This window comes from Drosophila innubila, chromosome X, assembly GCF_004354385.1.
Source record: "Drosophila innubila isolate TH190305 chromosome X, UK_Dinn_1.0, whole genome shotgun sequence".
Classification (NCBI taxonomy): domain Eukaryota; kingdom Metazoa; phylum Arthropoda; class Insecta; order Diptera; family Drosophilidae; genus Drosophila; species Drosophila innubila.
Genome location: NC_047626.1, coordinates 3598732 through 3624729, shown reverse-complemented (window position 1 = coordinate 3624729; position 25998 = coordinate 3598732). Strand labels below are relative to the sequence as shown.

The following is a 25998-nucleotide window of genomic DNA, read 5'->3' as shown; positions in this document are numbered from 1 at the left end:
TTTTCTTCAATGCATTTTGTAAATCAACGGGCGCTCAATTTAGGCACACTGTTGCCTAAAAGTATGCAGCAGTTCAAGTATATATATTTATTTTGAGTACAAAAATCACATATTCTAAGATAATTGATATATTATTATATAGGTAAATGTATCTATTGAATTATTATATATTTATTTTTAGTAGCAACTTAGAAAATTTCCTGTCACACTGCTGCCTAAAAGTATGCCATTAATTATTATCTGTACTTATTGGTAATTTAAAAATTAATTCTGACAAATCTTTTAAAGTCAAAATTATTTTAAAGTAAGTTAGACATTTTAAAACTCCATTGGCAGTACAGTTGTCTCTAGAAGTATGCAATCAGTTAGCCCAAAATGTTATATTCTAAAGTTTCCCAGAAATGTAAAGCAATTGAAATCCAAATTTCTGGGTTTTTGGGTAAACTAAGCTAATCTTCTTGCACTTTTCCAAGCATCAATGACAACACAGTTGCCTATAAAAGTATGCTATCAGTTAATTAAAAAAAATCTATAAATGTATAGTACTATTTTATAGTATTCTATGGTAAGAAAATTTGCTTTATCTTTTAGAACGTACCAGAATATCTTTAAAAAGTTAAGTATATATAGTATAAGCGTATTATGATAAAGCTTAAAAGTCCACATGAAAATGAATGAATCCAAAAGCTTAGATAAGATGAAAGCTTAGAATAGGTGTTGTTGAGATATGTGATGTAAACCTTATAAGCTTAGCTTATGTGCAGCTTAAAAGCTTAACATAAATTAAGCTTTAAAGCATGAACTGTAGTCTAAAAGCTGATATTATTTGAAGCTTAAAATCGTAGCTTTAGTACAGATTAAAAGCGCCATTTGAGAAGTTCAAAAGCTGATATAGAGCAACTTTAAAGTTGATTAGGTGCAGCTTTGTTAAGCTTGAAAGCTTTGACAAAAGCTGTTGAAGTTCAGCTTAAAAGCTTCCTTCTTAGAGGTAGATTTAGTTCAGCTTAAGCTGCTTCAGAAGTACAATAAGTTTAGCTTTAAAGCTTCTTCAGAAGTAGATTTAGTTCAGCTTAAAAGCGTCTTCAGGAGTAGATATAGTTCAGCTTAAAAGCATATTAAGTTCAGTTTAAAAGCTTCTTCAGGAGTAGATTTAGTTCAACTTAAAAACTTTTTCAGGAGTAGAAAAAGTTCAGCTTAAAAGCTTCTTCAGGAGTAAGTTCAGGTTAAAAGCTTCTTCAGGAGTAGATAAGTTCAGCTTAAAATGTTCTTCATGAGTAGACTAAGTTCAGCATAAAAGCTTCTTCAGTAGTAAATAAAGTTCAGCTTTAAAGCTTCTTCAGGAGTTGATTAAGTTCAGCTTAAAAGCTTCTTCAGGAGTGGATTAAGTTCAGCTTAACAGCTTCTTTAGAAGCATAATAAATTTAACTTAAAAGATTCTTCATAGTAGATTAAGCTCAGCTTAAAAGCTTCTTCATGAGTAGATTAAGTTCAGCTTAAAAGCTTCTTGAAAAGTAGATAAAGTTCAGCTTAAAAGCTTATTTAAAAGCATATTCAATTCAGCTTAAAAGCTTCTTCAGGAGTAGAATAAGTGCAGTTTAAAAGCTTCTTTGAAATTAGATCAAGTGGAACTTTAAGGCTTCTTTAAAAGTCGATGAAGTGGAACTTTAAGACTTCCTCTAAAGCTGATTAAGTCCAGCTTAAAAGCTCAGAGGAAAGCTCTTCTAAAGCGCCGCCGCATGACCGAGCAGCGCCTCAATGCGATCCCTGGCATCGACATAGGCAGCCAGCACCTCGTCCAGAGTTGTTTTTGGCCCCTTCGAGGGACTGTACTCGTCGTCATCGCTGTCGTACATGCTGAGGTGATGTCCCAGCTGGAGTTGGCGTTGCTGCAGCTTTCGCATGCTGAAGAGCAGAGTTCCCGTGCTGCGCATGGCACACGATGTGTTCCATTCGAGGCGACTGTGCAACGAGCTGTTCCTCGAGCTGCCATTGAAGTAGCCCACAAAATCGAAGAGTGTGCGTCCGCCGATAAAGTAACGATTGAGTGCATCCAGCCAGCTGCCCACTGGACGGATGCACTGCAGCTGAATGCCGTTGACAACGGCGGCGGGCAACGGCGCCAGCAAGGCGCAGGAGAAGTGGGCGTAACCCTCGCAGCGTTCCCGTTGCCAGCTGTCGATGCTGATGACCTCAAAGTAGATGTGCAGCAGCTGATCCGGCTGATAGGACTCCTCGCACAGCAGCGTCAGCTGCCAGCAGTGGCAGAAGCTGGCCAAGCTCTGGCCACCACCCGACACACAGGTGGCGGTGGCGCCACGCAGCGGAAACGGATCATCGGGATTGGACGGCTCCAAAAGCGTGTTCTGTGGCGGATTCACATAGTAGCGCACATGTATATTGGCGTACTCAAAGTGTTGCGCCTGTCGCAGCTCCAGCAGCAGCGAGACGCGTCTCATGCGCTTGGGCGGCACGGAAAACTGCAGCAGACGACGCCGCTCAACGGCCTCCAAACGCTGCCGTTGATAAAAGCCGAGCAGCTGCTCCGCACTCGCATCCGCAGCGGGCCAAGTCGGTTGCTCCTCCTCCGGCTGTGGCTGCTTAAGCTGCTGGTAGAGCGGCTCCTTGGGCTGGTGCGCCTTTAAAGGCGTCACATTCTGAAAGCCATACGCATAGAGCTGCCTGCAATCGTTATCAATCTCCAGCACATAGTCCATGTCATCGGCACTAAAGTTAAAATCCGGATAGACATAGAGTAATCCCTGTGCGGCTGAATAGCGCAGTGTCAGCAGCAACGTGTCCCGCTGCAGTTGCGCATACACATACATCAGCTGGTAGCCCTGACTGTGCAGCTCGAGCACCTCCTGCTGCAGCCCTGGCTCCAAGCCGTCCAGCTCCTCGAAATCCACATCGATCAGCGTGTGTATGAGACAGGTGCGTGCCGCAAAATTGGGATCCTCGGGCAACGGCGGCGCCTCCAGGCTATAATCGGATATGGCCAGCGAGGAGAGCGCTGTGACAGCTTTCTCCCGCTCCCGCTCTCGCTCTCTCTCCCGCTCCTTCTCCTTGCGCTTCGATCGGCGACGCCGTAGACGTAGCTCCTCCTCGTAGAGCGCCTGATGACGGTCGACTTCACGCTGATGGCGCTGCTGCAGCTCCAGGATGTCCTGCGTCCAGCGATGATAGCGACGTTGCAAGCTCGTCACGCACTTGGTGGCATCCCCATAACGCTGCAGCTCCGTGCGACTGAAATGCTTCTGTTGCCAGGCAATGCAGAGATTGGCCGTACCACCGTTACACAGTTCCTTGTTCTGGGCGTAGAAACCATCGCCCAATTGCTCCAATTGAGCGCCGAATTCGTAGGATCTTGTCTGCAGACTACTAACGGTACCAGCGGCGGTAGCGCTGCTAACGGCACTTCGGCATCCACTTTCGTTTGTGCTGCCCGAAGCCTTAGCACTGCTCGGATATTCACTGCCGGGATTATAATAATTAAAGTAATTGTAGTAATTGCCATGTTGATCCTCGTGCGGCACATAGATAAAGAAATCACCCCAAGTACTGCTCATCGGGCTATCCGAGAATGGTTCGCCATTCGCATTTGCATTCGCATTCGAATTCGAACTCGCGCCCGTATATTCAAATTTCGGCACTGGCAGCCATTCGCTAATATGCCGCAATTTGATCTCCATTTGAAAATCCGCCATGTTGCCGCTCACACGATAAATTCCCGTTCGTTTTGCTGCGCTTTTTCTGTACATCTTTAATTTATTTAACAATTGTCAAATTGCTGTTTGCATTTATTTATCTCGCTTTTTGTAGTTGAATTTGCTGTCGTTATGACAACGATAAGCACCTATCGATAAATCGATGAACTTTATTTATGCCAAAAAAGACAATTATTTGGTATTTTTTACAGGGCCTGCCAACTTTGGCGCGCGCCTTGTATTTCAAAATATGTGAGTGCGAGTGTGTGTGATAAAGAGAGAGAGCATAAGAAAGAGAGAGTGAGAGAGTGAGTGATAGTAAAAGGGAGCTACTTTGTCTGCAGATAAAATTGTGCAATAAAGCTGCATTTAAACAAATTATATTGTGTTGCCGTAAGTAATTTTAGTAAATTTTTTAACATTAGCTCAAAATACCAAAAACACCAGCTAAAATTCCACAATAACGCTTAAGGTATATTATTTATATTTTATTAAATTCATATTAAATATATACAACAGTTTTTAGAGTAAAATAAATTTTATTTAAGAAAGGGTTGTGAAATAATTAGTATATAGTATAATAATTCTGTTGTAAAAAATCATATATTTTTAATGGACATTTATTTTTTTTCTTATTTTATTATTCTTACCTATGGTTTTAAGAACCATTTAAGAAATTTAAAAATAATTTTCTTTGAACTTAGCTATTATTAAAATTAAAATAAAATAAACATAAGGTAGGCTAATTTTAGTACATTTTGTTAGCTGTCAGAGGCAAATACCAAAAACCATAACATTCGGTATTCTCATTAACAGCGCTGTTAAGCAACCAACTGTTAACAGTCTGCGCGCCTTCACTGTGTAAGAGCAGGTGTGCATGTGTGCACGTGTGTGTGTGTACGAGCTTTTCCACTGCGCTTGCCTGCAGTGTTTATCGGCAGTTGTTTTCGGTGCCGTCCCGTCAGTTGTTATTCTGTGGCGCTGCGTGCTGGTCGTGCATTACGCGTTTTTCACCTCTCTCTCTCCCGCATACATTTTGTTTCTGATCTGATCTGATCTGTTGTTACGTTACGTTTCGTTCGTTCGTCTTTTTGCTGTTACATTTTGTGTCTTGCGCTGCGCGCGCGCAACAATACGAAAAATACAAGAACTCCAAAAATTAAAAGCTACAAATTCAACAGCAGTCAAAACAACTGCAACTGTTTAACAATACCAATTGTAATAATTGCATTACTATTATTATTTTTATGTTACTGTTCTGTTTATTATTTTTTTATGTTTAGTAGTGAAAGTGTTTTTGTCACATATTTTTTTGTAAATTGTTTTTTGTTTTGTTTTTTTTTTTAAGATTTGTATTTGGCTGTGTTTTCTAATTTGCCATAAATACTATTTTTGCAGCAAACACAACAAAACGGAAAAAACAAGCGACAAAATGCAGCAAAAGGCCGATGAGGTGAGTAGTAAACAAAATAGAATACAAATAGAACAAGAATTGCAATTAAAAAGGAAGCGATAAAAGCAGCGCTGCTGCTGCGTCGGCGGCTGCGCAAACTGCTTTGCTGCTGCCGAGTCCTAGGCAACATTGTTGCTAACCACATCCTGTGCAACTTTGTTGCTGAACTTCAATTTCTTTGACTTTGCTGTGCATTGAACTCTTTTTATTTTTGTGGCTCTCTTCTTATTGTTGCTGCTCTGCTGCTGCGCTGCTGTAGTTGTTGCTGGTTCTTGTGCCGTGACGTTCCATTGACTGATTCTTGACTATCATCCACCACCGCAAGAGCAACAACAACACTAACAACAACGACCTCATTGTAAACGTTTTTTTTTTATTTTCTTTTCTGTTTGGCTTTTCATTTAAATTTGGTTTATTTATTATTTTTGTGTGTTTTTTGGGTTTTTTTTTGCGCGCTTGTTTTTTGTGAGTGTCTCTTTGTTTTTGTCCTCGCTGCTTGCGGTGTTTGCACAGTTGCCGACAGCAACATGTTGACGCTCTTGTCAGTGCCGTTGGTTGTTCTTCTAATTGTTGCGCCCAGACGATCATGGCGACTGCGACGCCGACGCAGCAGTCAGGTTGAGCTAAAGCCAAGGGCATACGCAGGTATGCCGGTGAGGGGGGTGGGGGTACAAAGTAAAGAAATGATTTTATGATTAAAATTAAAATAACGTGATTAAAAAAATGTGATCACAGCTCAAAAATATTAGAATTAATTAAGATTTAAACATTAATATAGAGCCTACCTTAAAAATACTCATGTTTTCTAAGGCTGTTTTTATATATTTTTTTAAAATAAGTAAATGATCTTTATTTTTGTGGGATATTGTCTATTTTTTTTACTTAAAAATTCATATATAATTTAAATTAATTCTAATTGTATTCACTCATCCTATTTAAAGATTTTAAACATTTAATGCTATGGAGATATTATTAACATATCAGAAAATCTGCCCGATGTAAAGTGAAGGGTCTTGTTGAGATTATTTTAATTGGGATTTAGTAAAAAATAAAAAAAAATAACAAGACATTATTTAAATAATGTAGCATTAGTGATAATAAAAGTAGGGAATATTGTTTTATTTACTTTAATGCGAATACAAAATTAGCTAAAAATTATTACGTTTGTTTTAAATGTAAAGTATATTAAATTTAAATATTATAATACTACAATTAAATATGAAAAAAATTAAGATTTAATATGATATATATTTAAGTTAAATCAAAGTTAAAATACTACAATTTTAGATAATTTTTCTATCAGTGTAGCTAGATACTATTATTAAAAAAATTCTAACACCCCCTTGATTTACATCCTGCCTACACCCTTGACTGAAACTTTGGCCTCAGCATCAACTTCAACTTTAGTTTCGACTTCAAATTCAATTTCAACTTCAACTTCAGATTGAACGTCAACTTCAGTTTCAGTTTGCTTTCATGTTTCATGGCATTGTTTATAACAATTTTGTTTTGTGTATGTTGCTTTTGTGTGTGTGTAAGTGTGTATGTGTGTGTGTGTGTGTGGCCGCAAAGTCAAAGTCATGGCTAACGTTGTTGTTGTTGCTGTTGTTGCTTTCAGTGAAATTTCTTCTTCGCTTTTTGGGCGATTTCTTTGCTCGAAAAACTTCTATTGTTTGCTTTGGGGTCTTCTTAGTCTTTGTTGTTGTTCTTGTTGCTGCTGTTGCATGTTAACCCCGCGTAACCGCAAGTGTGCCACAAGTGCCAAGTTCGATCAACAAACTGTCGACCCAAAAGTGACAACAGCAACATTAGCAACAACATAAATCAACAGCTGTTTTTACAACTCATTTAACGCAAAGTAAAAAAAAAAACAAAAATTGCCCCAAAACCGAGCGAAATGATCGTGGGGCAAGTCCAAGTTGCAAGCTGCGAGACGGAACCAAAATACAAAAAAAAAAAAAAAAAAAAAAAACAAATAAAAATAAAAATAAAATAATGCTGTAGCCTGGCCAGGTCTGGGACTGGACTGGACTGAACTGGCTTAAAGCTCCATTTAGCCATTTATCCATTTAGCCTTGCCATGTTGCAGTTGCAAGTAAAAGTCGAAAAACCTGTAGAAACTGCTTGTCGGGCATCTCCGAAGAAGCGGGTGAAGCGGGAGAGGGGGGGAGGGGTTAGGAGTGAGGTCTTATCATCAGAAGATGACTGTCCATGACCCAAATAAATGAAACTAAACGAAAAATGCTACAAGAATTACAAAAGCAAAAACAAAGAGAAAGACGGAATGACAGCTAGAGATGAAGATGGAGATGCAGGGAAGAGAGAGGAAGAGAGAGGGAGACGGAGCTTAAGCGACGGGTTGATTGCTCATTTGAGCAAATCGTCGATTTGAGGATGTGCCATATATACGACCAATTCTGTGTCTGCTGTCAAATATGTGTCCAGTGTGTCCACATTCTTTAAAATTTATAATAAAAACAAGTCAGAAAAATCCATTTCCATCCAGAGTTGCCAAAGTTTACCTAATAATTTCACTGAATTTCAAATCTTTTTAGACTTTCTGTGTCTGCTGTCAAATATGTGTCCAGTGTTGCCACATTCTTTAAAATTTATTTTAAAAACAAGTCAGAAAAAATCCATTTCTTTAGACTTGCCAAAGTTCACCTAATAATTTCACTGAATTTGACATCTTTTTAGACTTTCTGTGTCTGCTGTCAAATATGTGTCCAGTGTTGCCACATTCTTTAAAATTTATTTTAGAAACAAGTCAGAAAAAATCCATTTATTTAGAGTTGCCAAAGTTCACCTAATAATTTCACTGAATTTCAAATCTATTTAGACTTTCTGTGTCTGCTGTCAAATATGTGTCCAGTGTTGCCACATTCTTTAAAATGTACTATAAAAAAAGTCGAAAAAAATGCATTTCTTTAGAGTTGCCAAAGTTCACCTAATAATTTCACTGAATTTGAAATCTTTTTAGACTTTTTTGCTCCTTTAAATTGCTCAAAACTTAGCTAATTTCTCTGAGTGATTATTTTTACATAGATATTAATGCTGCTGATTTTTTTGTCACCAACGTTTTCTACACTTCTGAAAATTCTGTATATAGTTTTTCGAATTTTTTGAAAAATCATAACTTCATGATTCTCTCAGACTTCCTATTACTTTTAAAAAAGGTGATCGGTTTGAAGAATTTTTTTTTAAATAAAAAAATATTATTTTTTTTAATAAACGTACCGATAATGATATTTAATATTAGTTCTTGTTAAATCTAAAGAGTAGTTTTTACACAGGAAACTTTTTTTAAAATTAGGTTTACATGATTTGCTGATATAGAATGGTTACGGTATTAATAATCCTACAGATAATGATATCATATATATATTTTTTTTATTCAAAAAAATTGTTATTTACACCGATTATAATAATTTAAATAAAAAATTTTTTTTTTGTGATTATAATAAACCAATATTTAAAAGATTTAAGCTCAAAACTTGTAAAAAAGTTTATAGTTCCTCAATTTGCTTAGGATATTTTTCTCTACTAAGGATCTCAATTGAAATATTTTTTAGGAAGTCTACCGAAAAACCGGTTAGAATTTAAACTGTCATTTTTTCACACACTCCCACTTCTCCGCCTTCTCTTGTCTTCTGCTTCATTTTGTTTGTGTGGCTGTTAAAATTTCGCTTTCAGACGGCGACAAATTTAACCAGTTAAAGTAAAATTACTTGTTTTTTTTTGCGAGTTTTTAGCGTCAGTTTTCGCGCTGAGTGCAATTGAAAGTAAAAATGGCCAAAAACCGGTCAACCGAAATGATGCAGGCGCCACTTGAAATGCCAACAAAAAGTGATCATGATGAGCCGATACGATGCCAGATAAATTTCAAAACTGGACATTACAGTCATTGTAAAAATATATAAATTAAATACTTCAAAAAAAAAAGACAGTAAAATCATCATAATTAAGTGTGGAGGGAAGGAGTAGTTAGCTAGCTGGTCTTGTTGGCCCAGAGCAAAATAAATAAGCTTGGAGTTTGAAGATGGTAATGGAGAAGAAGTGGCATAGAGCGGGAGAATTTAGGGAGGCAGGGAGGGGTAATCAAAGCTGAAATCTCTAACAAAAGACGCTGTTTGAAGCCAAAGGCGTATCGGACCAAAGAACTCAACTCGACTTGGCTGTAATTACGACTACCTGAAGAAGGAGAAGGAGGAAGGAGGAAGGGGGGACATAACAACAAACAGAGGCAAATGAAAAACGCAAACGACGACAACAACAACAATAGCAAAAACAACAACAATGCAAACGACAACAAACAGAAAATGCGCCAAACTTGAAACTTGTCGCTGGCGATCGTGAAGCGAGCAAACGAACAGGGAAGAGACAGAGAAGAGAGTAGAGAGTAGAGGGGGGAGGAAGAGTGGACTGTGGAGAGTAGACAGTGGGGTGTGGGAGGTGAGAAGTGGTGAGTGGAGATTGGAGATTGGAGACTGGGGAGTTGGGTGTAATGGGGACTTCACTCGGGAGAAGGTGGAGGTCAATGCCTGGGTCAATGACTCTTGACCCTTGTCAGACGCTCTCGTTGTTGTTGTGCCAAACTGAGTGAAACAAATGTTAGCAAGGAGGATGAAAGATGGGAGAAGACTGTAAAAGACTGTAAAGATCAAGACAAGCAAAAGAGAGCATGAAATTGGAGCAGCACTTCAAAAGGAGGCTGCAAATAAAGTACAGCTTCAATCTACTGCAAACTAAAACGATTTTGCTTACTGAAATGTTGTCTAAACAGAAAAGAGATCATTTTAAAAATTTAATTTAAATTCTTGAGTTTAGTTTATTTGCTAAGCCTGTATTCAGGATATTATTGTAAAATTAAGACAATATGCGGATAAAGTAACAAAGACTCAACATTTAAAACGTAGAAGAAGCCTGAAATATTTTATCTAAGTTTAAAAACCTTACAGAACCAAAATATCAAAATATTTTCTGAAAAATTGAAGCTTAAGCAATTTTATTATTTTATTAATTTTATTTCAAAATTCCCTATGCTTTTTTTTTCTGCGAAGAAATAACAATTCTTCTTAGATTTTAAAAAGAATTTGAGAAAAGATGCTAAGCAAATCAAGATTGAGTTGATAAGATCTTCTACTTTTTCAAAAATGATATAGCTACTTTTACGAAAAAAAATCCTAATACAATTATGTCACCGCATTGGATTTATTTTATTTCAAAAATTCCGTCTCCTTTTTTTCTGTGTAGAAATAACAATTCTTCTTTTGAGTAGAAATTGAGAAAAGATGCTAAGCAAATCAAGATTGAGTTGATAAGATCTTCTACTTTTTCAAAGATGATATAGCTACTTTTACGAAATAAATCCTAAAAGCCAATTGAAAAAATATTCGAATTAACAAAGTTTCAAATTCCATAAGCTATATGTCTTTATCTACTAAAAATTCACTTCAACCTTTTTTTCTACTTCCTAAAAAGTTTTCGTGACGTCAAAAGTTTATATGCCACAAGAATTTATATTTTTAGTTTGTAAATTTTGGCTCAATTGAAACTTCCTCTAATTTTAGGGGGACTTTCTTAATTGATTACTGATTAGAACAAGTTCCATCGATTTAATGTGCAATGAATTTATGATAGCTTTGCAGTGAATCACATTTAAATATAACAGTTAACAACAACAACAACTTGAGGCAGCTTATCAGTAATTCCCAGTGGAATTTTGATATCTTTAGTAGAGTTGCAAGGCCCCCTGATTAGTTTGGTATAGTTTTCCGTCCTAGTTTCTAGGAATCCCACACATCTTTTACATTTCTGCTCAAAAGTCAAGTCGAAAAATGTTTCCGGGAATTTCGGGCCTTTCAACTTTCGACTGCATTTCGGGTGCACTGAGATCGTTTTGCCTATGATCATCAACAATGGCGAATAAAACTGAAAAACTCTTAAGCTTATGCCTCATAAATTTCACCGCAAACAATCATGAAAGCTAGACAGAAGGAAGGAAGGAAAGAAAGAAACCAAAAAACACAAAAAAAAAAACCGGCTTCAGTTCTGACAATGAACTCAATTTTGAAAGACTGCAGACGGCAGATTGAAGACTTGAGATGCAAAAGGTGTAAAGGCGAAAGATTACGAAATCTCCACATAATAGTTAACAGAAATGATAATAATAATAAAAATGATAGCGTTAAACATGCATAGACTTAACATTGACTTGGACTGCGTATTCAAATGAGTTTGTTTTGGGTATTGAAAAGTGAATGTTATGAATGCTTTGAATGCTATGAATGTTATGCTTTGGCTTACCGTTAGGCGTACAACAAACAATGCAATTTTTTGAAAGTTTTACATGAACTATATATCATTTTTTCTTTTCCACATCTTTATTATCATTTTTTCATATAAATATGATGCAGTTGCGTCGCTTAATTAATTGAGGCAATGTTACCGTTGCATTGACTGACTGACTTAACAGTCTTTCCCCCTTCCACTGCAGCATTTTTTGTGTCGATTTTATAATACCGAAATCAATTTGCCATAAACCAAAAACCATGTCAACTCAATCAAAGTGAAAGAAGCCATCAGAGTCCAAACGATTATCTCATGCTGACGACAATTTTAGTTATCGACTTCGGTTCGGTTCAGTTCGTTTGGGTTCGGAACTGGAACTGCAGGAGGGGGAGAGAGGTTACACTGATTGCTTTAAAGCATAATTGCTAATAAATAGACTGCAATTAGTAAATAATTTGATTTGAGCTCCACGTTTTGTAAGACCTATCTGTATGCCATAATTTCTGTCTTGATTTGTTTCCCCCACTTTTTTTTTTTTTTTTATTGATCCACGACGTGCGATAATTTTGTTGTTTTTAGAGAGAAAAAAAAAACCACACACAATTTGATTGACGCAATCGCTATAAAACCGAAACAACAGTTGAGACAGTTCATGAGTTGATAACTTGAGCTTTTTTCATTTTATTTTTATTTGTTCAAATTTTCTAAAGAACGTGCTGTAAAATTTTAAGAACTTTTATCAAGATCTCCAGATTTTCCAGCTCGAAAGTATTCTTTATTTTGTTGGTTTGTTTTTCTTTTGTATGCCACTAGTAAAAATGTTGCAAGTGTTTTTTTTATAGACTATAATTAATGGATTTGTTGCTGAGATTCCCTGGTGAATATATTGTGTATAGACTGAAAGTATATTTGATTGAGCGTGACTTTCTATGCATATAACGAGTATTGTATGCAAAGCGACCTGCCTCAAGTAGTGCTCAGTATAACAGTAGTATAACAGAGATCTATTGTATGCACGTATTCGCATTTCAACCTTAACCCATTGGCACAAATATGTACTCAGTCATTAGTCTAACTCCTAGTATGTAAATCCCTCGCTAGCTGTGTGTATCTCTTTCTAATTGTGTGCCTGTCTCACTCTCCCTTTCAATTAGTTGTAGCTGAAGCACCTGTGATTTTCCCTTGGCTGATTGCAGTGCCACATTTATGAATATGGATGGTAAAAGTATCAATTAACTGAAATGCAACAACATTTTGTTGGCAACTCTAGATAAAGGGGATGGGGGTGGGGGCAAGAAACATTGCAGTTTGCCTAAAGTTCGTTTTTAATATATTTGAATTCATTGCTCCCCGTTCGCATACAAAAGTTGCATTGTTATTGAGGGGCTTTTACTTTTCGCACCGAGTGTGTCGCGTGGGGCAATTTCTATTGACAAGGGCCAGGGTTGCCACCCAGCTGCAATGCATTTGAATGAAAGTCAATGGCAGACGACAAAGCCATGAAGCCAACACCAAAGTCACAATCAAATAAAAGCGTGTCGCATTTTCCATCATCAAATCAAAAGTGTCTAACAATGCGACCGTTCGACCGTTCGACCGACCGACTGACAACTCTCTGCACTTTCTCCAATTGAATGGAATGATATGATATGATATGGTATGGCATGGTATACCATAGTCACACATACTATATATACCATGGTATGCAGCTCGTATTTTGTTGACACCCCATTGGTTATTAGAGAGCAATTTGTTGGCCTGTTGTTGAAATCACAAATTGAACGAATCGGGCAAACCGGCAAAATCGTAAATAACTTCTAGATACTCGTGCATGGTTGCTACCAACGTACACACACCTACATATAAGTCAAGGTTCTCAATTGCCGCTGATAAGGTTATCGCTTGCAATGCAAGTGTATTAGCCATACTTTAATATATGACATGTACAATGGCTCGATATCAGGCCCCAAAGCATATGGTCTGCTAATGCAACTCTGTGCAATCCAACCATTCATCAATGTCAAGGTTTTTAGGCTAATTAGCAATTTGTGTTAAGTTCACATGAAATTGCCCAACTCGTGAGTGAAAGAGTGTCAATTAGGGTTGATATCGAGCAAAAATAAACTGTTATACAACTGTTATACAACTGTTATACGTATGTAATATATTCAAAAATATAGAAATACAACTGTTTTACGCATATTTGCTGTCTATCAATTGATTTGTTTTCAATGCTACCAATGTGACTAAATTGGTTTTTATCTAATCACTGGTTCTATTAGTCCAAGTCATTTCTACTTATACACCTTTATATTTACGCGAAATGTACATGGTACAATCCAAGTTGCAGACTTTAAGATTTATTATACAATATATAAATATTAATTATAGATATGATTAGCTGTTTTAGTTTAGTCAGTGACTAAGACCTTCGCCAAGGGGATGAGTTCATGTCTTTTGTAATTTTTTGTGTAATGCTTTTATAATTCAGCTAGTGTTGAAATCGCTTTTGGGCCAAGATAAGCGCCATGAATGACTCAGTGTGGCTTCGAACTATCTGAACTTGAAAGCCATGAATAGCCATGATACCAGTATTTGCTATAACCGACCGACCGACTGTGTGTGCCGTATATATCGATAACAAAATGATAGCTGATAACACGTTATCAGACGTAGATTTCCACACTCACACACTCACACACTTTTGCACCATGTACTGTTATTTGATCAGCACAGAACGGCGCCAAAGAATTGGCACTGTCCTACACCGTTTATATGTACATATGTCTGAACTATATGAACTCTATATACAACTTGGACTGAGATAATGGTGCACCAGAGTCATGTAATATGGCGCACCTGAACTCTTGCTGTTCTAAAGTGTGGGGGCATCAAGTGTGCGGCAATCGGCAAAAGGAAACCAGATAAGATACTTTCAACTGTTATACTCCCCCCGCTCCCTACACCATTTTAACCAATTTAGCTACATATTTACTCGCTGCGAGCACAAAAAGTAATTGAAATGCCAGCACTAATTATAAAATGAAGCGACCCTGAGCTCCAAGCTCCGAGCTCCAAGCTCCGAGCTCCTCAAAACATGAGTCAGGCGAGTCAAATTGGCGACAAATATCTATTGAATGTGCATTCAATTTGGCTGATAGATTCGCGGGGAGTTTCTGGTACCCCAAACAACAAAAGAACGAAATATAACACAATGGTTTGTCATAAACACATCTATTTTGGGCTTGATGTTAACAATATTTTTGTTGCCAAGATAAGCAACAATCAAGTTGACAATTAGGAAAGTGATGACAGACTGATGAACATTTGGTAGCAACTCCTTCGCTCTCTTTCGCTGCCTATCTCTCTCTCTCTCCCTCATATTTTCATACATTATCAGTTACTTCAAAGTTCATTTCAAAATTGATTTCATTTGGTTAAAACTTGAAAGTTTTTTGTGGGTAACGAGTGCATCAAATGAACTTGAAGAGCTTGGGGAGTAAAGTTCAAACTTTTTGAGTATTTTCTAAGAAAGGAACTATTTAAAATTCTAAATTAATATACGATTTAAAGGTGTTGCTAGTCAATGGTAACAAATGTTGAGTCTAATGAAATGGCTTACAAGTTTCATATTTAAAATTCATTCAACACATTTAACTGATTCAAATGTTTATTCATTTATCTCTACTCATTCATATAACTTAATCATTCTTATTTAAAATACTTGCTTTCGTTTTTTTTCTATTATAATTCCTATCAAACTCATTTTAAACACTTGTTTTAAGACAATCAAGCATTGGGTTTTTTTTTTCAAATAGAATGAAACAATTTTATTTGTAAGATTTGGCAAATGTTTGTACTTTCATGTTTAAATACTTTTTTACGTCCTCCAAATGTTTGGCTTTTATAAGTGGAATTAACGCAGTTAAATATTTTGATTTGTTAAATTTATTTGTCTAATGCAATACCTTTATTTTCTAAAACAAGTAACACTTTTGAGTTGAACGAATCCCTATTTCCAAATATTCTCATTAAAATCACTTGGTATTTGCAAATGCAATTCATTTGAAAAACTTGCTTGTAAGGAAGTTAATTCATTTGATTTGTTTAAGAAGCGAATGTCTTGTTTTTCATTTGTCTAATTCAATACCTTTAGTTTCTAAAACAAGTGACACTTGTGGGTTAAACGAATTTTAATTTCCAAATATTCTCATTCAAATCACTTGGTATTTGCAAATGCAATTCATTTGAAAAACTTGCTTGTAAGAAAGTTAATTCATTTCATTTTATAAAGAAGCGAATGTTTTGTTTGGCATTTGTCTAATTCAATACCTTTATTTTCTAAAACAAGTGACACTTTTGAGTAAAATGAATCCCAATTTCCAAATATTCTCATTCAAATCACTTGGTATTTGCAAATGCAATTCATTTGAAATACTTGCTTGTAAGGAAGTTAATTCATTTGATTCGTTTAAGAAGCGAATGTCTTGTTTGGCATTTGTAATGCATTTAACGCTCTATTACATACATGCTGCCATGTATGTGTGTAAATATGTGTGTAAATATGTGTGTGAAGCCATGTCTGCTAGATATTTGCACAGCATTTCCGCTGGTCGAGGTGGCAACCTGCTGGTCACTCTGTGAATGTCTTCAACTGCCCGCCTGTCTGACAGTCTATTGTGTTGTTTAACGGTTGTAACGTTGTGTACACTAAGTAGCGCCATCGTCATCATCATCTTCATCATCATCATGATTGTCATCGTCATATAAACACAGTAACATAAATAAGACAAAGTGCGACAGTTGGTCTGTCCGTTCATTTGAATGCAAAATAAGAGACAATAAAACTGAAACTGGGAAGTTGCATTTACCACTTACGAGTACATATATAAATATATATATCTCTCTCTCTCTCTCTCTCTCTCTCTCATTCTATGCTGCCTCTTCTATCTCTGTTGCATTTGCAATTTTTATTTTACTGTTGCATTTTTTTTCATTTAGTTATATATTTATTTTTTGCTGCTTCCTCTCAGTTTGTAAATCTTGCCACTCACTTTCTAGCTGCCTCTCTCTCTCTCTGTCTCTATCTCTCTGTCTCTATCTCCCTCTTCCATCCTCTCCCCCGCCTTACTTAGCTCATAAATCTTCTAGTAGATCTCCATTGTCATTAGCTGTCGCCATTTTGTTTCTAAAGCGTGGGAAACTCAACTTAGAAATATATATATATATATTTTTTTTTTTGTTATACTCGTAAATTTGACTACATTTGTTTAAATTAGCAAAGCAGTAAACAATCTAACAACAACAACTATGCTAAACTAAACTAACTTATAACCATTGTGCTTTAATTTTAGTCATGCTAAATTGAAATTTAGCTAATTTGGATTTCTTCGCTTTGGACTGTTGCCTAGTGTTAAGTAGAGTGTAACTCTCGTCTCTGGCTGGTTACATACTAAACGATTAAATGAGTGGACTGACTTTGCTCCGGCGACTGTACTACTAAACTGTACACACATTTACGAGTCGACAGGCTATTATAATAGATTTTAAAATGTGTTATACAACCACTGAAATTGTTTATGGCCTGCTTGTTGTAATATAGACAGACTTTGCTGGACACTGATTAGCTGCTTAACAAGTGTTATACAGCTGTTATACAAAATGATTTACGCTGATTTTCTGCTTATCAATTTTATATCAGCACATAATTCGAATCACATTACTTAAATTTGAAATCTATGACGTTTAGTAACTGTTATACTAACTAAAGTAAATTTTAATACTTATGTTTCAATCTAGCAGCATTGCCTTGTCAAATTTCACGCTGTTTAACAACTGTTATACGACTGTTATACAAGTGTTATACAACTGTTATACAGCCACAACTTTGACATTTCGCACAGCAGACGACCCATAAAAGCATACATCACTTAGTTAGTACCTCATTACTGCGTCGACGTGGGTGAAAGGCAGCATGCCATCACACACATGACAAATTCCCCAGCACAATGTATTTGGCTAAAGACTCGTGTGTATGCACAACCTTTCACAAAGCCGGCCCAAGCTAACGATAATGATTATGATAATGATAATGATAATTTTAACGATCATGCCAAAGCAGAGAGCGAAAAGCGAATAGGCTGACAGTGCAGACAAAAATATGCAGTTAGCATGTGTTAAAGACGTCTAAACACTTTACCGTTGCCCAGAGTCGCTTCAACGTACCGCTAAATGTCATAAAAGCGCAACTCCAGCCACACAGCGTTGCACCTCGGACATGAGACCTTGCACTACCAGCAACAACAAGAACAACAACAACAGCAGCAACAACATCTCCCTGTTGACTGATGGGCGATGTCTGTTGACCATGGGCAACCGGCATTTTCATTCATGGAAAACCCATTCACACATGCTGGCTAGTAAACTGTCTGCTGACGGTCGGACGGACGGACAGACGGACGGACAGACGGATGGTCGGACTAACTGACAGGCAGCTAAGCTACTACTCTTATTTTGGGGGGTGGAGTTAACAGTTAAGATGTGGTAAATTACCAAAACCGTTGGTCAGCGCTTTAATGGTTAACATTATGCCGGCTCTAACATCATTGTCACGTCCGCCCCGTCCGACAAGGCACTTTCCCAGAGCTCTTGATGATACGGCTAACTGTGTGGCTTTCTGGATGATACTTGGCGATCGCTCAAGTGCCACCATGAAGTGGTTTCACTTTTTTATTCTTCTGCTTGTTTGCTGTTTGCATTCAATTGGTCTCTACTAGAGAATTAGTGGGCCAAGCATTTCCCTCTCAACATTGTTATGTTCCTTTATAGCCACGTAAAGTGAGGGTTTTTAAGTTGAATACTTTTGACATTATGTATACTGTTATAATAGTATAACAGAAACATATTCGTTTTATACAATGCAGAGTTTCTTTTGAAAATTATGCTCAGAGTTTATGATATATCATTTATCATGATAATGATAACTTTTGATTATAAGAGATCGCGACTCTTTTTTCATCAACAAATCGAATGTGAAAATAAAGAAAGAAGTACTTAAGAAAAAATGTTGGTTCTATTAACCATCTATTATTCTTTTGATAAGAAAACAAGAATTTAAGTAAATCCATTCATTTCCTTTTATGTATAAGCTATCATCATTTTTAGCCTTTGATTATTTAGGTTTCTTTGTCATACAATCTCGTGTATAACACTTAAAAAACAGTCTAAATCATATAGTAACTGACAAACTAAATAATATACTTTGTTTAAATTGTGTTGGGTTTTCCGAAAAGTTGCTTAATTAAAAATATAACTTAAAAATTCTGAGATGATCTATTATATCGAAGCTGAGTCTCATTTTAAAATATCCATGACTAAGTGATCGAATGATCTCGAGATGGAACAAGTGACATCATAATAGAATTGAGTCAACTGTTGTCATACCCATTGATCTACAAACTTGGCTATAACCCCATTTAAGATGTACTAACTGCAGAGAGACCAATTCTCAAGGGCTCTGATGTCTTATTTGTTTCGTGTTCAGTTGTTTTTCTTTGCTCGACTATTTGCACAGTGGTACAAAGCAACTCAATTAAAATTGACTGGTTGCAGTTGGAGAGTGTATAGGAGGGAGGAAGGTAATAAGGTAGAAGAAGCGCGTTCAATATACTTTTTGTATCTGTATCTCACCGACAAACGTTCCGCAAATATTTGCCATTGTTTTGTTTCATTTTCATTTTGGGTCTACATATTTCAATCAAGGGGCAAGAAGCGAGAAGCGCAACGAGAAGCTAGAAGCGTGAGGAGAAAGGGGGAGAAGGGAGCAGAGAGCCAGGAGAATTGAGAGAGGGGGAGAAAAAAAACGAGCAACGTTTTAATTACAAGACAAACAAGAAGCGATCCAAAACATGGCAATTACCAAAGAAACGTCTCTACATCCATAGAAGAGTATCTCTATCTATAGCTTGTATCTGTATCTATAGTTGTATCTGTATCTTTTACGTGCTCCATGTAGCGTGGCAGCTTCAACAGTTGCCAGCTTGCCAGCTTGCCAGATGCCAGCAGCTGTGGCCAATAATAATGGAAAAAAGACGATACAAAAAAAAAAAGAAGCGCGCTTCAAGTTCACAAAACCCAAGCGTCAGTCAGATAGACACGCAATCGCAATCCAAATGCATTCGCAAGCGTCTCTCTCATCCAGATGCAGATACAAATGTATCTAGCTGCATTTTTTTTCCTCTTTTTTTTTTATCAACTTGAACGTCTTCTTTTGTTTTTATTGTTGGACAGTTTGTTCTCTGGCGACTGCATGTCAATGGCCCAGGGCAAAAGCAGCTGCCTCAACTTGTTGTGGTTGTTGTTGTTGTTGTTGCTATACTTGTTGCACTGCTGTTATACATGACATAATGTGAGTGACGCTTCTTTTTTTGTAACTTTGTTTTTTGTTGTTTTACGAATGCCGGGCACGTTTTCTGGGTTGCTCGACGGCTATTGGCATGCAGTGAATGTGATGGCTCTTTAGTGAGATGGGTGACATAATTTGTATTAAAATTCGCACAGAAATGTCTATAGTTTGTCACTTTGCTAATAGGTTAACTGTTATACAACTATTTTGTTAGAGATTTTATTGATGTAATGCTTTAATCGTATCTGAGACGCATATAAATGCATAAAGTGAAAATTTTAAACTGTTATACATCTGTTATACAAACTGTTATACGATTGTCATGTTGTTTACTGAATGTGCCAGTATTGTTCTAGATGAATACAATGCTATTAATAAGTTCAATTTTGCAAAATAAAGGCTCGCCGAGCTGTTATACACTCATAAAGCACTCCCAAAGCTGTTTTGATGGCCCTTTAGAGAAATCACGACTCTACAACGCATACTTCACGCACACACTGGCAGTATTAAAAAAAAAGAATAAGTCGAAACTGGGCTAAACCTGTTATACTGCAAATGTATAAAGTGCAACACACCCTCAATTGACATAGTGCCTATTCTGGAAATGGCTCAACGAGTCGCCAATTGATGATGAGAATTGCGCGTTAGCGAGCACTTAACCTGATGACCTAAGCGACCAATAAAGTTGTGAGCAGGCTAAAAGCCAATGGGCAAACAAGCCACTGATTTGGCCAAGTCACGCAGGACACAATCGATGTATCGTTGTTGTGTGCGCCTTATCAGCATTTGGCCATGAATTTTCCATTTGACGCTTATCGCAAATTCATTGCGGTAAATAGATTCTCATACCTTTCTGGCTGTAAATGCGTCGTAGTTTCCCCCCAAACGGTGAGATAAGAGAAGAGCCAATGTAGTTCAAGCTAACTCTGTCTCCCTCTCACTCTCTCTCTTTGTCGCTGTCTCTGTCTAAAGCTCTTAAGTGTAACTTAACCTATATTTGTTTATATATTTATATTTATATATATATATCTTTGCTTTTTTTTTTTGTCTATTTCTATTTTTGCTTTGTTTAGCAATTTGTCAGTTTGTTAATGGTTCGCCCCGGCCAAGACGTGACTTTGTGCAGAGATTTTAGCCAAGATTTTGGGGCCAAGCAAAGCGACGACCTACCCATAGCAAATATAACTTAATAACAGCAATTGGTATCGGTATAACGGTAATTGTAATACTACTCCCCCCCCCAATAATATGGCGTCATAATTGACACATGCTTCAAGTGCATCCGTCTCAGATTTCAAATTGCAGATTGCAAATTGGAAACAGAAGACTGACGATAGAAGACCAAAGACAGAAGACTGTAGATTGTAGAGTGTAGAGTTTGTTGATCGCTGCATGAGAATAAATCACGATTTTTACACAATATCTGGGTCGATCGCATGAACTGAGTACCAATAACACTGTCTGATATCTAAATCTGTATCTGTGTGAAAGAAACGCTTGAGAAGGTGTTGATTTCTGAGTGAGAGTTGAGGATAATCGATAAAGCATATGGAATATCACTAATGATAGTTAAACTAGCACTCGCAAATGCTCTAGATTGAATGCCAGAGCGAGTTAATAAGCTTGAATGATGAGTTGGTCAATCATCTCAACCAGAATAGATCGTAAGCGCTATGAGAAGAAATTTTTCAAACTGAGAGAAAATGTACAATTTACGATTAATTCGCTACAAATGCAAAATATAACAGTGCAAGAATCGATAAAATAAATAATTTACTAATTGTTACCTGCTTTTAAGCGATATATACTGATTTCCAATAAATATATCTGAATGTTATACGCATTAAAAAAGATTTTACTAATTTACTACTTTGCAAAATATTTATTTTCAAAATCATGTTTAAACTGTTATACACCTTGTGGAGTTCTTTATTTTTTTAAAGGAGTTATACAACTGTTATACGCTCTTGAGTCAAATGTATTTGATTTTTAAAGATTTCTATATTTATTATTCGACTTTAAAGGGAATACTTACAGTATATTGGATCATTTTCATAATATTCCTATTTCTATTTTACAAGCGCTAAAAAAAGTTCTTTGCATCATTTGAAAAAAAATGCTATAAGTGTTAAACTTTCATGGTTATTTTTAACTTAATTTAAAAATAACTATAACTGTTATATGATTAATTGTATTCATTTTTTTAACTGTTATAAGCTTAAACAGATTCTTAACTTAATTTTAAAAGATTTCTAAAAGTGTATTACGCTTTTGAGAATTCTTTACTAAGCTGACGCTAATCTACATGAAGCGAGTAATAGAGATAGAGATACTTACATGTCATTAGGAGAATCAAGTGTTTGTTAACGTCAGCTTGAAAACTTTTCATTTGGCATTTATCGCTTCTGGCTTAACGGCTTATCATGCTGAAGATGAAAGCCAGATGAAGTTGGGAAAGCAACGCAGCAAATTTGAAACGACAGCAGAATCAACAGAAGTGTTGACTTGGACAACTGAAAGAAGTGTGAAGAGAAAACTGCCAACTGAGCGAAAAGCAAAAAAAAAAAAAACCGATCAATGTCACGAAAGGTGGAAGTGAGAGGAAAAGGAAGAGAGTGGGAGGTAGTTAGAATCAACAATAACAGAATCAGATTCAGTTGCCACGCCCCATAGTTATTTTTATTGCCATGGCATTCTTTCATCAGCAGCAGCATTATCATTAGCATTCACATTAAATATTATCATTGGTGTTGACCCAAATGCCTTGCGGGCCAAAATCTGAGTAAACGCCCACATTTTTCTTCTCTCTCTCTCTCAGCATCTTCTTCTTTCTCTACTCTTGCATATCAATTTGGCATTGATGTAGTTGTATTTTTTTATTTGTTTTTTTTTTTTTATATTTTATTGCACGCTTCGATTGCAGCTTCGTCGGTCACTGCGAAACAAAAAGGCACAACCAGAAAAAAAAAAAAAAAACGCTAAATGAATTGCCCCAAATACGTGTAAAGTTGCTGTAGCATCATCATCATTATAATTATCATTAGCATCATCTTCATCATCAAGCATCATGATCAGCATAAACAGCAACAGCCATGGGCGTACTCAGGATGAAAATTAGGGGAGGCAAAAATTTCAATTAAATTTAATATAAATTGATGTATTTTGTTAAAGGTTTGGAAAAAAAAATTCCTTATTTTTTATGGTATTTAATTAACAACATTTAAATTTGTTTTTTAAGTGCTAGCATGATTTTTTAAATCAAATAAAATAAAATTTTATTGATTGCTCCTGAGTGTAAAAAAAATATCATTCACACTAGAGTGGTTAAATTATAAGCTCGTAATATTTTGAAATTTTTTGGGTCTGATGATTTGATTAATATCTCAGCCTACTCTTTATAAATTTTCATGTTTAATATCTTAAGAGACGCTTATTATTACAAATTTGTAAATACCAGGAGGTGTATCAACAAATTACACATTGATATCGAGTTTTGCTTGAATTTTTAAGTCAAAAAATTGGAAAAACCCGACGAATAAAAATAATTTTCTTATTATAAAAATTTTATAACTTTCAGAAAGTGTTAAGCTTTTAAAGAACGCTTGTGAGATTCCCTAGTAATGTTCCAAAATGCAAGCTTACCTCTAATTTGACAGATTTTAAATAAATACATATCAAATATTTAAAATTAAAAAAAATTAAAATTTGAGTACAGAAAAGTGTTAAAATTATGGACATTTTGGCTTTCTCAAGCATAGTGAAACTTTATTTTTTTTTGTATTCATTATATTTAAATATTCTTGCCTTGTGGTTTTTATTTTTTCAACCGCATTGCGTCAATTGCATTGATTTTAATAAATTTTAAGCAGTAATAGCATCTCGTAAAGCTCATTATATTATTTTTTCTCCTTGAGATAAAATATTTAATACTTTTCCATTAATTTTCTCTAAATTGAAGGATCTAGGGGAGCAGCTGTCTTCCCCTGTCTACACCTGCCTACGCCCTTGGCAGCAGCATCGTCAGCAGCAGCGTCAGCGTCAGCAGCATATCATGCTAATGCGCTGATCACTCGCCTGGAAACGATAGCCCAAGCCAGGCAGCGCTGCCAACGTCGAACGCCAACGCCAGCAGCGCTGTCATTTATTGTTTTGTTTTGTTTTGTTTTTGCTTTTTTGCCTTTTTTTCGGCTAGAAGTAGAGCAAGCTTACAAGCTGAAGAGTGTAAAAGTGCTAGAGCATGAGAGCGTATGCTTAAAGTGGCAGGGAGAGCGAGAGAGAGAGTGAGAGAGGGGAGATGAAGAGAGCGTAGCAGTGAGAGAGTGAGCGTGCAGTCAAGTCACGGTCACGTTTCTCGTCACGTTCTGTTCTTGTATTTGTACCATGCTTGATGTTCGCTGTTGTTGTTGCTGCTAATTTGCTTTGTGCTTTTTACTTGTAGTATTTCGTGTTCTTGGCGTCTGTTGTTGTTGCTGCTGATCTTTCAGCACATTTTGCATGCGAGGGCAACAAATGTGTCTGGCGCTTAGTTGTTGTTGCTGCTGTTGTTGTTGTTGCTGTTGTTGCTGTTGACCCCGGCAGCATGCAAATGAGTTCAGTTTAGGCCAGCGACTTTTTTCTTGGACATGCGCTTCCCCAATTGCCGTTATACAGCATGTGTATAACAGAAAAGAAAAAAAAAGACGCACACACAAAATGTTGCGGTAAATTTGCAAGCAGGAGAGGGAGAAGCAGAAGCAGAAGAGGAAGGAATAACAGCTGTCAAGTTAACAGCTGCTGTAGCTGTTGCTGTTGTTGTTTTTAGCTGCATGCCATTGCACTTTCCGATGTTGCTGGTCACATGTTGCTAGCAGCTTGTTGCCGCTTTAACCAAACTTCCGTTTTGCCACAACATTTTGGCATCTGGTTTTTGTTGTTGTTTTTGTGTGTGTTTTGTTTGCTGCCAGTGAAAACGACAGTTTGGCGGGTTTTTTGTTGTTGTCGTTGTTTAACGCACAATTGAGTGAAAATCTGCATCGAATTGTGCAAAAATTTGATGAGCTTCGACAACAGCAACAACAATAATGATAACAACAACAACAACAACGACAAAATGTAAGCAAATTGCATTTGTTGTTGTGGTGTCTCTTGCCTCTGTCTGTCTTTATGCCACTTTGGCGTTGACTTGTGACTACTTAGTGACTCTAAATGCCTGCAACTTGCAACCTGCAACAGCCAACAACATTTGCTGCCACTTTCTAATGCGACAGTAACAGCAACAACAACAACAACCACAACAATTGCTATGCGGAAGCAACAGTCAACAGTTGACGCACCCACGTGGAAGACTCAAGACCCAAGACTAAAGACCCAAGACCTCAGACCTGAACACTGACCCGAAAATGTTACACCTAAAAAAAAAGAAATCATTTTAAACTTCAAGTTTAAAATCAGTTATTAAAACCGTAACCTCTAACCGCTAGCAACCGATTTAAATTGGTAACCGTAACTGAAACTCAAACCAAAAAAAAAAAAAATATATTTTCTTGTATTATACCGAATCCGACAAAACCGAAATTATACAAACCGTACCAACCGATTTCTTACCGATTTATGCATTATGTTCAGTTTCGGCTCAATCAAACATTAAATTCAATCATGTTGTTAAAGTGTAATCATCGTTTTTCAAACTAATTATGATTTTACGTTTGATTATCGGTCAAATTAAATCATTTATTTTTTTATCAAATAATTTTCGCTTATGTAAAAAATTAACTTTTTTAAATTTGTGCCACTTTTTTTGTGAACCGAAATCATACAGTTATTTCAAAAGAAAAATCCTACAAAAAATCGGTAACCGTTACGATACCGATATACAAAGATTTTTCGTAACCGATTACCGATAGTTATATACACATAACCGAAACCTTAACTTAAACCGATATTCGATTCTATCTATTAATTAAGTCTAGATTTCTTAATTTTAGCTTGTTTTTTGATTATTGCTTTTAAATTTTAAAAAATCCAAAATCAAAAACTCCTAAAATATTTTAATTGACTAAAAAGTCTTATAGAACCTCAAAAATCTAAATATTGCTGAGCAAAAGCTTGTTTGAAATATTGTTCAAATTTCCGTACTTGTAATATAGCATTGAATAGATTTTATTTCG

At 36.3% G+C, this 25998-nt stretch overlaps 2 protein-coding genes across 5 annotated transcripts in view; one reads left to right on the top strand and one right to left on the bottom strand.

Moving 5' to 3' along the window:
• Window positions 1-1721: 1721 nt before the first annotated feature.
• On the bottom strand, window positions 1722-3758 carry LOC117784890 (Meckel syndrome type 1 protein homolog). Its single transcript, XM_034622746.1, has one exon. The coding sequence runs from the start codon at window positions 3756-3758 to the stop codon at window positions 1722-1724; it is 2037 nt and encodes a 678-aa protein (XP_034478637.1).
• Window positions 3759-4645: 887 nt separating this feature from the next.
• LOC117793835 (probable serine/threonine-protein kinase DDB_G0282963) overlaps window positions 4646-25998 on the top strand; it is a 28164-nt gene continuing 6811 nt past the window's right edge. For all 4 annotated transcript variants that reach the window (XR_004618317.1, XM_034634278.1, XM_034634270.1 and 1 more), the window contains exons 1-2: window positions 4646-4922; window positions 5103-5157. Coding sequence is in view for 3 of the 4 variants with exons in the window: in XM_034634278.1 (XP_034490169.1) it covers window positions 5137-5157 (21 nt within the window). In the remaining variant the exon portion in view is untranslated. The remainder of the gene's footprint in view (window positions 4923-5102; window positions 5158-25998) is intronic.